The 16300-nt window shown below is 46.5% G+C and overlaps 1 protein-coding gene across 5 annotated transcripts in view; it reads right to left on the bottom strand.

Moving 5' to 3' along the window:
- Positions 1-16300, bottom strand: part of PGAP1 (post-GPI attachment to proteins inositol deacylase 1) — a 764579-nt gene that overhangs the window by 113171 nt on the left and 635108 nt on the right. For all 5 annotated transcript variants that reach the window (XM_069225850.1, XM_069225846.1, XM_069225848.1 and 2 more), the window contains one exon: positions 2234-2284. In XM_069225850.1, coding sequence (XP_069081951.1) covers positions 2234-2284 — 51 coding nt within the window. The remainder of the gene's footprint in view (positions 1-2233; positions 2285-16300) is intronic.

The raw sequence follows: 16300 nt of genomic DNA, 5'->3' as shown, positions 1-16300 counted from the left end.
TAATGCTGTATATCGTGGTCCCGTATGGCCTTCAGATTCATCTGGGCGCAGTGGTCTGAGCCTTGGCACCACAGACATACCTTGTGACTGTCAATCAGAGACATCTGTTGGAGACAGTCCCTGCGCAGTTTGAACCCTGCCTTCTTGATAGGTGACATCTTACTTTGCATTCTGGAAAAAATTGGGATTTTGAGAATAACTCTTAAACAGACTAAGGGGTAGCCCTGGATCTGTGTTTGAAAATGTGGAAAGAAAGGAACTGATGTCTGGGCATATGAATGGCACTTATATGTGGCTCCGCTCATCACTTCTGAGGTGGAACCGAATAACGCCACCTACCGACATGCAGAAGTACGACTTTAAAGTTTCCGGATCCAGTATGATGCCTGGGGACTATTCACAAGATAAGGAAACTGCACTTAGAATTATCCATTAGAAAAACAGTTTTCCTCTGCTGAACATAGATGTGTCTATGCAACAATATTAGCCCCGTATGCTCTGTGTTTTAAGTACTGAAATTACATATTGCCTCAATAAGTAAAGCCTTGCATATTTGCCTTTGTATGCCTCTAATGGAACAGCATATTCTGACTCAATCTACAGTCTATGCTAAATCACGGTAGGATGTCTCGTCATCTGCCTTCTTAAATGAAAAAGTGGTTTCTAACTGTTCATAAATAATTCCTTGAGAGCACTTGCTAGATCAAGCATAGCAGCGAGCAATCGCTGCTTTTCCGACGTGTTGGTATGTATCTGGGCTTTTAACCATGCCCACCGCACGCCCATCTCTTTCATTCGTTCATGGGCTTGCCTTTCAAAAAGAATTTGTTATCATTGGTAAATGCTTTATGTTTGGCCCTCCTTGGGGCGGTTTTGCTACCACCTTGGTCATCTACCCTGTTACATGGATAATTGCACCTTTGCCGATAACTTTGACTGCGAGCAAACTTCTTTTCCTTTTGTGTCTCTCCTTTGCGCTCATGGCGGCCGTGATGCTTTGAATCGGCTTGCTGATGTCAACTTTTTTACTTTTTATTTTCAGTTTGTGTAGCAAGAAAAGTCCAGTTAGGAATTTACAACAACAATAGGTCTAACTCAAGCAAATGTGAGATCCATTGCTTTGCAAATGCTTGTTTTTTATATATATAGCTGCATTACATATAGGATCCACTGTCTACGTGTGCGCCTTGGTGCTCTTTTAAACGAGTGTGCTGGGTGCAGACTGGGACAGTGCGCCCTATTACAATTAATGCACAGCCCACAGCCCAGCTGATAACTTGCGTTTGTCCTGGAGGAAGTCATTAGTTAAATGCAGACAAGGCCGCCCGTCATGTTTTCATTAATCAGGCGGAAACGTGGCCTGTATTTGAAATGGAAACAGAAATTCTCCTGTAGGCGAGTACAGTGAGTGACTGCTCTTGCCTACAGGCAGTGCTTAATTTGAGCCGGTGGTATCCGGTGCGGGGCACTTAATTTTGAGGGCCGGCACTTACTTTTCCGCTGCAAGCATTTACTGCGAGCAAACAACACATATGGAAAAGATAGGAAGAAAGCAGAAAGCTGCAAGAGTGAGATGAAGGGGCAGGGAGTGGCTGTAAATGAAGTAAAGAGGCCCGAGATTGCTTCAGGATTACGCTGTCTCAGTAGTCTGTGTTTGCAGATGGAATTACAGCAGCTGCATGTTTCAGAGGAGAGCGCTGGGCACCGGCACGTTTTTATTTACAAATTAACCACTGCCCAAAAGAGGATGTTGGAGGTGTCCACACGGCCTCCTTCACCCCCTTTCAAATGGTGCCCTCAGAGCACACTGACTGAGCATCCCCTTCACGAGGCACAAAACCAGAAGAATCCTTAACCGTTTCTTTGCCCCTGCATCCGTGTCAGTAATGCGACAAAGGCAAAATGTTTCCCCATTTGCAAGCCGTCAAGCTCCCATGCAAATGAGAGAATGCCATATTGAGATCACAAGTGGTCACCTGGAGCAGCAGGCGCAGGTTGCTGGCTGAAACAGAAGATGCGGGGCTGCTCCCTGCACCAGGCAAGTATTGGTTAGAAAATGAACAAACTGTTTATCTGACTACTGCATCAAGTAAGTGCCCTTATACACATATACAGGGGAAAATGCGTATGCCATCGATGATAACACCAAATGTAAAGCATAGGCAAATGTAATTATTCTAGTGATTAATAAAATGACACCACTGTATTTAACATATGTTTAAAAGATACTTACCATTTTAATGTCACTTGTTAGCTTTTTGACTGTGGAATACAGCTGAATGACCTACAGGACAAAAGGTAGTGTAAATACTAGCAAATAAAATAATTCATATGTTTATCCTCTAATATAGAGTATTTTGTTTGTTATGAGACCAAACAACGTATAGTGAGTGACCTTTATGATTTTCCACCTGTTTACATTTCGTATTCTTATTATTTCAAATAAACTTTGCCATCATCACACAGGCAACATACACTTGTCTGGCACGCTGAGGTGCTTTTGGCCTATATCTGTCATTCACAATATCCGACCTGTTGTGATCTCCTCCCAGTGCCTCTGAGCGAAATGAACGAGTTACTTACCTTCGGTAACGATTTTTCTGGTGGATACATTAGCTACCTGTGGATTCCTCACCTAATGAATACTCCCATGGCGCCAGCATTCGACGGAAATCTTCTTACTAGTCTCTGCACGTCGACGAGGACGTCACTCTAGCCCACGCGACGCCGTCTGACGTCATACAGGCAATAAGAGGTCCTCGCCGACGTGCCGATGACAGTACCAACATTTTTTACGTGCATGAGAATAATAATAACCCAATGTAATGAAAGAGCAAAGCAACATCTCTTAATATTGTAAATCACACAACATTGCAATAAAATAGCTGTAGATTTAATATAACCTTCTTTTTTTTTTTTTAAACAAATAAATATATTTATACATACGAATCATGTATATACACAATATATATAGATTTATATATAAATATACACATATATACAAATATCATATATGCAAAATGTATTGCAACTTTGAAGACCAAAAGGAGCACACTCAAGGATTGCTTGGAGAGACCAAAAAGGCAATGGGGAGGCGGGTGGGACCGTGAGGAATCCACAGGTAGCTAATGTATCCACCAGAAAAATCGTTACCGAAGGTAAGTAACTCGTTCTTCTGATGGATACAACTACCTGTGGATTCCTCACCTAATGAATAGAGTCCCAAAGCAGTACCACGCCCGGCGGTGGGTGCCTAAATGGTCAAACCAAGAAATCCTGCAGCACTGACCGTGCAAAATGACCGTCCCTTCTGACCTCAGAGTCCAAACAGTAATGTTTCACAAAAGTGTGAAGGGACGACCAAGTTGCGGCCTTGCAGATGTCGACCACAGGAACACCCCTGGCCAAGGCCGAAGAGGCCGACTTAACTCTGGTGGAGTGAGCTCTAATGCCCTCAGGCGGATCCTTCTTTGCCAAAGAGTAACAGATTTTAATGCAAAGAACAACCCACCTGGAGAGTGTTCTCTTGTGGACTGCCTTTCCTCTCCTCTTGCCCACGTATCCGACAAACAGCTGATCCTCCAGCCTGATATCCTTCATTCTGTCGATATAGAAGCTCAACGCCCTTTTTGGGTCCAGGCGATGTAGTCTTTCTTCCTCCTTTGAAGGATGAGGCGGAGGATAAAACGTGGACAAAGTGATTGTCTGAGCCAAATGGAAGGGTGAAACAACCTTCGGAAGGAAAGCAGCCTTGGTCCTCAACACCACCTTATCCCCATAAAACGTTATATAAGGGGGTTTAACCGATAAGGCCTGCAACTCACTCACTCTCCTTGCAGATGTTATAGCTACCAGGAATACTGTTTTAATAACCAAATACCTTAAGGGGCAAGAATGCATAGGCTCAAAAGGGGACCCCATAAGGAAAGTCAGGACCAAGGACAAATCCCATTGAGGCATAACGAATGGTTTTGGAGGATATTGATTCAGAAGACCTTTCAAGAATCTGAGAACAATAGGGGATTTAAATAACGATGGTTGGTCTGGAAGACAAATGAAGGCTGACAAGGCCGACAAATAACCCTTAATGGTAGCCACTGCACAACCTTTCTGCGCTAGAGACAGTGCAAAAGACAAAACATGTGACAGATGAGCATGTAAGGGATCAATCTGTCTCTCTCCACACCACATAACAAATGTAGACCACCTATTAGCGTAGATAGATTTAGTGGAGTGTCGCCTGGCCGCTAAGATAACATCCACTACATCAGGCGGGAGAGAGAAGGAACTCAGGTTGCCCCGTTCAATCTCCAAGCATGTAGGTGCAGACTCTGGAGGTTGGGGTGTAAAACCTGCCCCTGCGACTGCGAGAGGAGGTCTGCCCTGAGAGGGAGACGGAGCGGAGGGCACAGTGAGAGTTGGAGAAGGTCGGAGTACCATACCCTCCTTGGCCAATCCGGAGCTATTAAGATGACTTGGGCCCGGTCTTGGCGAATTTTCCTCAACACTCGAGGAATCAAGGGTATGGGGGGAAACGCGTAAAGCAACTGGTCGCACCAGGTTATCTGAAACGCGTCCCCCAACGCTCCCTGCATCGGATACTGGAGGCTGCAGAATAACGGGCAATGCGCGTTCTCTAGAGTGGCAAACAGATCTATCCGAGGAAACCCCCATATCTGGAAGATTAGACAGACCTGATCTGGATGGAGACGCCACTCGTGGTCTGCCGAGAATTGGCGACTGAGACTGTCCGCACGTACATTCAAGACCCCGGCCAGATGATTTGCCACCAAGCAAATCTGATGGTCCTTTGCCCAGGACCATAGCCGAAGAGCTTCTCTGCAGAGAAGGTACGACCCTACTCCTCCCTGTTTGTTTATGTACCACATCGTGGTAGTATTGTCCGTCAGGACCTGTACCGACTGACCACGAAGGGATGGGAGGAAGGCCTTGAGAGCCAGACGTACAGCCCGTAACTCCAACAGATTGATATGAAACACCTGTGCCTCTGGAGACCAAAGCCCTTTGATCTCCAGATCCCCCAGATGAGCTCCCCATCCTAGGGTGGAAGCATCCGTTATGACCGTGGCCACTGGTGGCGACTGCGCAAACGGCTTTCCCTGTGAAAGATTGTTGCCCGCAATCCACCACTTCAATTCCACAGCAGCATCTCTGGAGATCTTGACAGTACCTTCTAAATCTCCCTTGTGTTGAGACCACTGCCTTCGGAGGCACCACTGAAGAGCCCTCATGTGCCAGCGAGCATGCGTGACCAACAGAATGCAGGAGGCGAACAGACCGAGCAGACGAAGGACCTTGAGGACTGGAACTACCGCTCCATTTCGAAACATTGGAACCAATTCCTGAATATCTTGAATCCGCTGAGGCGGAGGAAAGGCTCGACTCAATGTTGTATCCAGTACTGCCCCTATGAACAGGAGGCGCTGAGAGGGCTCCAGGTGAGATTTGGGCACGTTCACCGAAAAGCCCAGGTCGAACAACAACTGGGTTGTTGACTGCAGATGATGCGACACAAGCTCCGGGGACTTGGCTTTGATCAACCAGTCGTCCAAGTAAGGGAATACTGCTATCCCCTTCCTTCTGAGCTCCGCCGCAACCACTGACATCACCTTTGTGAAGACTCGAGGTGCTGAAGTAAGACCAAACGGGAGGACCGCAAACTGATAGTGCTGCGACCCTACCACAAACCGGAGATACTTCCTGTGCGACTTGAGTATCGGGATATGAAAGTAAGCATCCTGCAAGTCGACAGACACCATCCAATCTTCCTTGTTCAACGCCAAAAGCACCTGTGCTAGGGTCAGCATCTTGAACTTTTCCTGTTTGAGGAACCAATTCAAGATCCTCAGATCCAGGATTGGTCTCAACCGACCATCCTTTTTGGGAATCAGGAAGTATCTTGAGTAACAACCTCGACCCCTTTCCTGCTCTGGGACCAACTCTACCGCGCCCTTTGAAAGGAGGACTTGAACCTCCTGTTCTAGCAACAGGAGGTGTTCTTCTGAACAATAAGATGGGCGGGGCGGGATGAGGGGCAGGAACTCCCGAAAGGGAAGGGCGTAGCCTTTCCCCACAATGCCGAGAACCCAAGTGTCCGTTGTGATAGACTTCCACTTGTGGAGAAAATGCTGTAATCTTCCCCCTACAGGAGAGGAGTGAGTGGGAAACGGTGGAAGCCTAAGGCTGCTTCCCCTGCTGCACCCCTCCAGAGGACGAGGAAGAGCCAGAGTGCTGTTGAGAGGCTCCTCTGGTACGGGCCCCACCCCTCCCCCTCCCTCTAAATGACCTATAGGGGAGGGAAGAGGCGGGTTGCTGGAACCTCCCCCGAAAGGAAGAGGAAGAAGAGCCACGCCCAAATCCCCGAAACCTCCTGAAAAATCTAGAAGAGGCAGAGGAAGAAGGAGCTTGCAGTCCTAACGATTTGGCTGTGGCTCTGCTCTCCTTAAATCGTTCCAAGGCCGAATCTGCCTTGGCTCCAAACAGTCTGTCCCCATCAAACGGGAGGTCCAGCAGGGTCGACTGCACATCCGCAGAAAACCCTGAGTTTCGGAGCCAGGCCTGTCTTCTTGCCACCATAGCCGTGCCCATCGCCCTGGCCACCGAGTCGGTCGTGTCCAGCCCAGACTGGATAATCTGGGTCGCGGCAGCCTGGGCGTCCGAGACCACATCCAAGAGACCCTGGGGGAGCTCCGTAAATGAAGACGAAATATCATCCATCAGAGCATGGATGTACCTCCCCAGAATGCACGTTGCGTTGGTGGCCTTCAACGCCAAACTGCATGACGAAAATATTTTCTTGGACTGCGCATCCAGTTTCTTGGAGTCTCTGTCTCCAGGCACCGTCGGGAAGGAACCAGGCGCTGACTTTGAGGAACAGGAGGCTTGCACCACCAAGCTCTCCGGCGTAGGGTGTCTAGAGAGAAAGCCAGGGTCAGATGGTGCAGCTCGATACCTCCTGGCCACAGCCCTATGAACGGCCGAGGAAGACACCGGCTTCTTCCACACCTCCAACACCGGATCCAGCAAAGCCTCATTAAATGGCAAGAGAGGCTCAGCTGCAGCAGAGGCCGGATGCAACACCTCTGTCAGCAAATTCTGCTTCGCCTCTGCCACCGGCAAAGGCAGGTCCAAAACGCTCGCTGCCTTCCTCACCACAGCATGAAAGGAAGCAGCCTCCTCCGTATATTCCCCTGGAGATGAAAGGTCCCACTCAGGGGAAGTGTCCAGCCCACTGGCTGTATCCAGACCATGTAGTCCGTCTCCAGAGTCCTCAATCTCTCCCTCCTCTAAGACTCGCTGGTACTCCTGCTCTTCTAAAAGACGGAGAGCACGCCTCCTCGAATGAAGTCTCTCCTCGATACGCGGAGTCGACATGGCCTCCGCCGACGTCGAAGAACGGCGTCGATCTCCAGAAGCATCTGACGCCGCGTCCGGCGCCACAGGCAGCTTCGGCGCCGAGGTAGGAGCCAGAGGACGAGGTCTTGGAGCCGATGGACCAACCGGAGTCACAGGGCAAAATCCTGACTTCGACGGAAGGGCAACCTCCGGGGCCGAAACATCCGAAGCCACCGGAGCGGCCACCGACGCCGGCACCGGCGCCGAGCCCACATTCCCAAAAGGGAGAAAGGGCATAAAGGGTGCCGGCCGAAGAGGCGCAGGATCACCCAACGAAAAGGCCAAGGGCCCCGAAGGACCAGCCGGAGCAGCTCCTGGAGCCATCTGCTGAAAGATGGTATACATCGCATTAAGAAACGCGGTACTATCGGCTCCAGGAGTGGGAAAAGCCGGATACTGGGGTGCCTGGATCGAGGGCGACCCCGACGCCGGCCTCGACGTCTGCGACGCCGGAGAAAACACAAGAGGCTGCACCACCTCAATCACCGACGCCTGACCAGGCGAAGTCGGTGACGCCGGAGAGGGCAACGGCGTCGATGGATGCGGCGTGACCGTGGGGCTGACCTCCCAAGTCCTCCGACGCCGAGCCGAAGGTGACCTCGAACGAGACTCCTTGCTGGAATGACGTTGTGAGTCTCTACGGCGCCGGGAGTCTCGATGACGCCGGTGAGACCTTGGCGAAGAAGACTTCTTATGATGTTTCTCCTTCTTCTTTGACTTTGCCATGAATAACTTGGCCTCACGCTCTTTGAGGGCCTTCGGATTCATGTGTTGACATGAATCGCAAGTCGAGACGTCGTGGTCGGAGCTCAAACACCATAGACAGTCGGAGTGAGGATCTGTAACTGACATCTTGCCCCCACACTCTCGACAGGGCTTGAAACCCGACTTCCTCTGAGACATTATTACCGCAGAGAAGACTACGCAGCAGACAATACACTGTAACCACGAAGGTAACAGTAGCTCCCTCGAAGATAACCGTTTCGAATGCACGGAAAAAAGGGAACTGTCATCGGCACGTCGGCGAGGACCTCTTATTGCCTGTATGACGTCAGACGGCGTCGCGTGGGCTAGAGTGACGTCCTCGTCGACGTGCAGAGACTAGTAAGAAGATTTCCGTCGAATGCTGGCGCCATGGGAGTATTCATTAGGTGAGGAATCCACAGGTAGTTGTATCCATCAGAAATTGCCACTTTTATAGTTTAGCAGAACTTGATGCCATAAACAGGAAAGGAACGTTGAACTAGATCGTGTACATGGAAGCACTGTACTTAAGCACTTCACTTGAAGGTGAAAGACAGAAGGAGCAGTCAGATGTTGGAAAACACTGGGTTGCAGTCTTACTTGGTTTTCACAATCACGTTGTTACGCAGTATTGCTTTGTAGAGAGTTTCACGCAAAAGTCCAGGGTGACATGGGGCCAAGAACCTTTGGTAACATAGCCACATATCCCTCTGTTTCTCCAGTACCGTGTATCACGATAAAAGAGGCACGGTAACCTCAGGAGAAATGGCAGACTCACAATACGTAGAATAACAGATAACCTTTCAAATTTAGAATACTTTCCTTAGCACAATTCGACACAGGGTAGCTATGCAGTGGGGTTAAGGAAGCACTTTACATGTTTCCACATCAACAATTTTCGAAATAGCATCCTAACGTCCATGACCACTATGCTTTAAAATCAGAGAGCCCATTGTAAAGATTTTATTAAATATATCAAATTCTCAAAACAACGAACCCCGTAGAAAGCAAATTAAGGGCATCAATTCTATGCCCAGTGAATTTTTTTCTTAAAGTGAGCATAATCTTGAAAACATCCCACTTTTTGTGTTATTTATTTTTGTTTGTTTTCTCATGGTTTACATATAATTGTCACAGAATGGTGGTTCAAGCAGAAAATGCCACTAGGGAACTGTGCGCTGCAGCATGACTTTAGAAACTCTGAAAAATATATTGAGCATGTATCTCGCGTGACTTTCCTATACAAGGGCACACCTCACATACTTACCAAAAACATTACACAATTTCGCCTATGCCTAATATGCATTATTACATGTCGGGTATCAAGCCACCCACCCATTTCCCCAAGTGAAACATCCCATGCCTCAGGATTTTTACAATGGAAATCATACGTAGATTCATGTAACGTGCATATAATAAGTTCCAATTGAAGAGACAAAAGACAATTATTATATGTTTTTATTACACAAACACACTCACATTTACAAAATAATCAAAATACTTGACCTCTCAAAATGGGCCACTACCTGGAGACCATTTCTTCACTGTTTCAGAGAAATAACTTGCTGAGAGCCCCCACTGGCACCTGATAATATGGGTGAAAGACAAAACCTATCCTACAGAAAATGTGCCCGGTACCTATGGGATGGTGTCAAGTTAGTTGATGTTCTGCTGCCTGGTTGGCTCTCTGAACAAGATGAGAAAAGAATCCAAGAAGGGAGAGGGGGTTATTGCTCTTGTATGTAACAGAAATTAAGAGGAAAATGTCAGCGACCAGACTGCAGGCACAAAGTTGAGAACATCTGGGACAGTTGCTATGGAGGGCATGAAAGTATGGCTTCGGATCGGATTTGGATTTATCTACAGTGTAAGAAAGTACTGAGGGTTTCTTCTGACAAGGTTCATGGATATGTGTAATGGGCATTTCTCATTCATTCATTCATTTTTTTTTCTCTCTCTCTTTCTCCAGATTTCATCATCGCTGAGTCAGCTCAACACCCTGAGGATTTTCCCTTGTGCTTCAAACACGATAATGCCACCAAAGGAAAATAAACAAACAAGTATAACAGATAAACGTGTCTTCCATAATCCGAGATCCCCTAAATATAGTGACACTCAAAAGTAAATGTTAATTACCTTTCGTAACACTCTCTCTTTCTGGATATATAACCTTACTGTAGATTGCTCACCTTTAGACTACTCCTCAGATATCAGACTTATCCAGAAAAGCTTTTCCTAGTTGTAGCTCTCCACTGTCGCTGGGTGGCGCATGGCAACTCTGTGGCTCCACCCCCTGGTATATAAAAAGCACTAGCGTGTGCTGATGTAAATTCCTCATTTCTGTTCTGTACATCAGCGAAGTGCAGAGTGAAATGGAGAGAGATCAGTGACAGTAACAGCACAACCACATGTTCACGAGCTCATCACTGGTTCAGGGAGGTCCGGGAGAAACATGAAAAATGATGCATCATCCAAAAATATCATCACTGAAAGTAACTTTCTTTTACGTCTGACACATCTTGCAGAAGGTTCCTCATCAATAGGATGAACACCAGAGCAATAGGCTCAGAGAGGTGGGAATAAGTAAAGCAAATTAACCAATGAAATTAGGCAGCATTGGCATGACAGTGTTCTCCACTGCATTATTGAGCTACAAGGCAGTATTGTTTATCAAACGTAGGCAGACATGACCACGTGGCTGCCGAGAGATATCTGCCACTTGAATGCCTCTTGTGAAACCTGTGGAAGCAGCGACAGCCCTAAAGCAGTGGGCACGAATTATCTCCACAGGGTCTTTCTTGGCAGAGGCATAATAGATCTTAATGCATATGATGACCAAGCACAAAAAAGAGCACTTGTCCATTTTGGCTCCAGCAAACTCCAAAAAGAGCTGATTATTCATTCTGTCCTTTTGGGTGCGGTCAATGTAGACGTAGCCCTATCACTGTGGATCCAGCCTAAGCACTTGCTCCTCCTCCTTGGTGGGATAAGATGGAGGAAAGGAAGTTGAAACAGTTATAGACTGGGTCATTTGGAAGGCCTGGCAGGTACGTAGGAGCAAGTTTCCTGGGTTAAAAACTGTGAAAGGTGGATGTACTGAGTGCTTGAAGAGAGAGAGAACTCTCTGGATTGCATCAATGAGGTGTATAAAAATAATGAACTGACGTCAGCATAGTTTGCCGTTTTTTATACACAGATGGCATCATATGAGGCAGGTGGAGATGAAGCTGGAATCTAATGGTATCATCTATCAGCCTGCGGGAACTGCCTTTGGGAAAACCTTTTCCTGAGCAGTGTGATGCCTGGAGAATATTCTAAGGCGGAGAAATCTGCAGGAAGCTGCATCTGTCAGAAACACATTACTTCAGAGGCCAGCCATTCTTTCAGAGATGAGACTTACTCTTTGGGAAACAATAGTGATGGATTTTTATTGAGGAAGTTGAAGTATATCTTGGGGAGAATACAGAAGAGGGTGATGGCAGTAGAGGGCTCCCTACAGTAAATGAAAAAATGAATCAATAAAAATGAGACGGAGGTAGCGAGCAAAGACCAGCCATTGGCTATGATGGAGACTGTGAAGCAGCAATGTGAGGACCGTTCACTAAACTAAGAGCGGCTGGAATACTTTGTGGTGGCCTCTGTTATACGACTTGAGACCAAGGAGGAATATCTAACAAATGTACAGAGGGAGTCCAGAATTAGACTACTGGGCGGATGATGAAAACATGAGGAGTGTGCTACAACCCCTCCTAATCAAGAATGTGCTTGAGAGGATCTCCTCGGTCCTGAAACTGAACAGATTTTCAATGAGAATCCCATTAGGTATAAAGAGATTCGGTACTGTTCTATTCGAGTTCGGAGCCCGGGTGCAGAGCAAACAATACCAAGAAGCAAAGAAAAATGGAGACCGCTTGTTGAACCGGGGTCCGACAGGGTTTATATTCAACAGCATTCCAGCAGGCGTAATTTGAAAAAACAATTCAAGTGGCTCAATGACATATGGCAAATATTCCATACTGCAATGAATGACAAAGAACTGAGGTAAGCACACTACATTGAAAAAATATATAGTAAATTTGTTTTAATCTAGTCAATTTAATCTTTTATTTCAAAAAGGAAATATTACATGCGATCATCTAGTGAGGGCATGTAGTTGTAAACCACAGAAAAATGCCATCAGTGGTCAAAGTATAAACTCTTCTATTTCCGTTTCTACATTCTACAATAGTAATTTACTGTGGAATATCCCTAAACAGCTAATTTGATACGGTTTAATGCAATGCTGCGAGCGCCCTTTTTTTCTATATGGATATCCCCCTTAATAACACATGCAATAGAGGACTTTTACGAGATACCAACCAATTCACAGGAATCGATAAAGTAATAGGTACATTATTATTTACCTACTTAGCGACCTCAGAAGTGGATTCATGTTCAGTCGCTTGAGCAGCTAGATCATAATGTTAGGAGAAATTAACACAGCATGTGGCAGAATGACGCTATATGTATCCTCAGATGCTATAACACGTTGCAAACCATAGCACATGTGGTCATACCGTGCTTTTTGACTACAATTAACAGGCTGATTTATTGTCAACAGTGCTTCTTCGGGAAGGATTGTCCTCCTTGATTATTGCTTTAAGAAAACGTTGAATCCCCTACATTCCCCACCAAACAGTGTATTGAATTTTAGTTTATGATGTTTGCCTTGACATCGTAGTTCCAGGCAACAATAAAGTCATTAAGAACTAGCACCAACAGCTTTGCTGACCTCCGTTAGAAATGATAACATAATCAATATTTTGCCACCTGAACCCACGTCTCCTGTTTGAGCAGGCCAATGTGAGATGCTCATGTAAGGAAGGTTATTTCTTAGCAACAAGAGGCTGGTAAAAGGGGCTCAAAACCACCCTGCACTTTGTATCGAACTACCACATCTCTGTCAAGACCCTAGCATGTCACAGCTAATAAAACATAACCATCAACAGTATTCATAGTGTCGATATTATATGTGTCGTAAGGAAAACATCCTGCTTCATTCACCAATTTCATACATTTCCACAGTGGTTTGCCATTAGAACTGCAAGATGATTCCCTGTTTTAATTTTCCTTTTAATTGGAAGATGAATACAACTCTGGTTACTTGTTGTTTTAGGTTTCAAAAACAAACCTCACAGAATATTTTTCTCAACAGAAAAATATTCTGCCAAGTAAATCCTAATTTACGACCTAATTCAGTAACAGAGTTAGTACGGAGATTCCTTCCGAACTGCGGAGATTATCCGCCCCGTGTGCAGAAAATTCGCCCGACAAAGGACATTCAGCAGTCGTAAAGCTATGAGTTGTAACTCTATTATTGAATAATGCTCTTAGTTTTAATCTTGAGTACTCCTGAATTGATGTTCACCTGCTGATGAACAAAGACATTAAAAATTTTTTGGAAGGGACTAAGGCTTTGTCCCTCCAAACTTCTGCTACAGGATCATCAAAGGATTTGTTCTGTACAATCTATAGAAGAGATTAAGGGGGTCATTATGAACACAGCGGTATTTACCGCTGTGTTTATGCTGGCGGTCATTTCACTGACCGCCAGCCCCCTCGAGACTCCGCCGGCCACATAAACAACATTCTGCTGGGCCGACGAGCAGAAACATTGTTTCCGCCCGCCTGCTGGCAGCTCCACGTAGAGCCGCCGTCAATGCCGCTGTGCGGCGGGTGCAGCAGTACCCGTCGCTCAGATCACTGCCCGTAAATCAGGCAGTGACCTGCGCGACGGGGCACTGCACGGGGGGCCCCTGCACTGCCCATGCCAAGTACATGCCCCGGAGCACCCCTTCCGCCAGCCTTTCCCAGGTGGGGGAACCCACCAGGGAAAGGCTGGAGGAAAAGGGATCATTATCCGGAGCAGCGCTGCCCTGTCGGATAATGATTTCCGCCATCATCAGGCTGCCTGGTGGCAGTAGCCTGGCGGTGGTGGAAGGCCGCCTGTGGCAGTCCCCACAGCCTTCATTATTTGGCGGCTGAGACCACCATGCCGGTGGCGGTCATTACGCCACCACCGGAATGGCGGTCTCAGCCGCTAGTGTTCATAATGAGGGCCTAAGGCTTTGAATCCCTCAAACCTGCTACAGGTTCATCCAAGTATTTGTTCTGTACAATCCAAAGTTCCCCTTCCCAATGACAACCCAATGCTTTAGCAGGTTCATGTGGAGAAAATATTCTTTGTGCCCACCAAACTCTCTATCCCACTATAGAGGCCTATGTTCCCATTAGTCCCTGTATGAAGACGCAGAATCTCTGAAAATGTTCTCTGTTCAATGATTATTTAAGAGAAAGCACTAGAATGGCTATATTCTAATGATAGTTTCACTTTACAGTGGTCCTTGTCATTCATTCTGGGAAGTGGGCTGTCTCTTCCTGCTGCAAAAGGGATAGCATTCCATTTTATCTTTTGCACAGGTAAAGAGCGTATTTGTCTTGAAAAAGAATAATTGACAAACACAATGTATTACTTATGCATCCTGTGTTTCACTGTCTGCATTCACAGAAACCCCTATCTTTATTACAGACTGTTGGCCATTTGGAAAACCATTTTGACAAAGAATGGAAGGCTCAATTGTTTAGATACCAGTTAAATAGGAATCCTGACTCCACTGTCTTGGTTGCCCAGTTTCTTAAGTTAGAAATCTTGTGAGTCAGTTCTGGCAATCACCATATAATTTTTTTCTCAGAGTCCACCAGGGTTGTTTGCTCTTGCCTTTTCTCTTTCTGCTGGCTATCGACTGGATCATGAAGACATCCACGGCAAGGAGAAGGAATGGGATCCATTGGACATCCTGGACGCAGCTCAACTACCTGGACTTTGCAGAGGACCTGGCCCTACTCTCCCATATCTGTCTACAGATTCAAGAGCAGACCAACACTGGTGCAGCCATACCAGCACAACGTGGCCTCAACATCCACAAGGGAAAAAAAAGATCCTGAAGACTAACATAATCAGCAAACTGCAGGCAATTTTGCAGGTGATGCATTGGAAGAAACTGAGGCCTTCATCTACCTGGGCAGTGTCACAGACAAGCAGGGTGGCACAGATGCCATGTCAAGGTAAGAATTGGCAAAGCAAGAGCTCCCTTCATTCAGTTAAAGAAGATCTGGAGCTCCAAGAACCTAACGCTGCAAACTAAGATCAGGCCTTTTAACACCAAAATAAAATTGGTCATTCTGTATGGAACAGAAACTAGGAGGACAACAGTGACCACCACCAATAAAGCCGAGACCTTCATCAACACCTGCCTGAGGAGAATCTGACAAGTATGTTGGCCAAACACCATCAGCAACCACGACCTATGGCAGGAGATATTCCAACTCACTGCTCATGAAGAAATCGTGAAAAGACGATGGGGCTGGATAGGTCACACCCTCCACAAGCCCACATCAAACACCACCAGGCAAGCCCTGACCTTGACCCCTAAAGGGAAAAGGAAAAGAGGAAGGCCAAAAAGGACCTGACGCTGAAGCCTCAAGGCTGACTGAAAGGAGAGGAGTTACACCTGGAGTCAGATTAAAAGAAAAGCCCAGGACAGCTAGCTAGAGAGTCCTGGTTGATGACCTATACCACAAGAGGGGTAGTAGGCATAAGTAAGTATATACTTTCTAGATAACATAGTAAAAATGTCAGCCAGCTTACTGAGGGAAACGATTTTCCCAATTCTCTTCTTTTCACAGTAAATTGTCAGTAACATTTACACAGTCCTGGTGGTTTGGCTCACTGCAATAGCTACAGTGGCATCTCTGCTGAACTCGAACATCCACTGTATTCAGCCTGTTAAGATCCAGCTGGCTGCATTACCCTAAACTGGTCTAGACAACAGCACATTTACCCTGGTGAATTCTTGCAAAAATCTGTCCTCAGGCCAAAATATCTAAGTAGCAAAGTGCATCAGCAGGAGGGTCAAAACTGGTCTGAATCTCAACAGGATGCTGTTCCAGATCCTGGGTATGTAGCTGTAGGTGATGAGCACCTGTAGGAAAGCACCCTTTTTTGGCATGGTTAGCTTCCACTTTTTGCCTGGGACCTAATGTAAATTCAACTGAGTTACAGCTAACCAGGTCCCCAGTGCCGGATTTCTTTCCCTAAAAC

Source organism: Pleurodeles waltl, chromosome 3_1, assembly GCF_031143425.1.
Source record: "Pleurodeles waltl isolate 20211129_DDA chromosome 3_1, aPleWal1.hap1.20221129, whole genome shotgun sequence".
Taxonomy (NCBI): domain Eukaryota; kingdom Metazoa; phylum Chordata; class Amphibia; order Caudata; family Salamandridae; genus Pleurodeles; species Pleurodeles waltl.
This window is presented reverse-complemented; position numbering and strand designations above follow the sequence as displayed.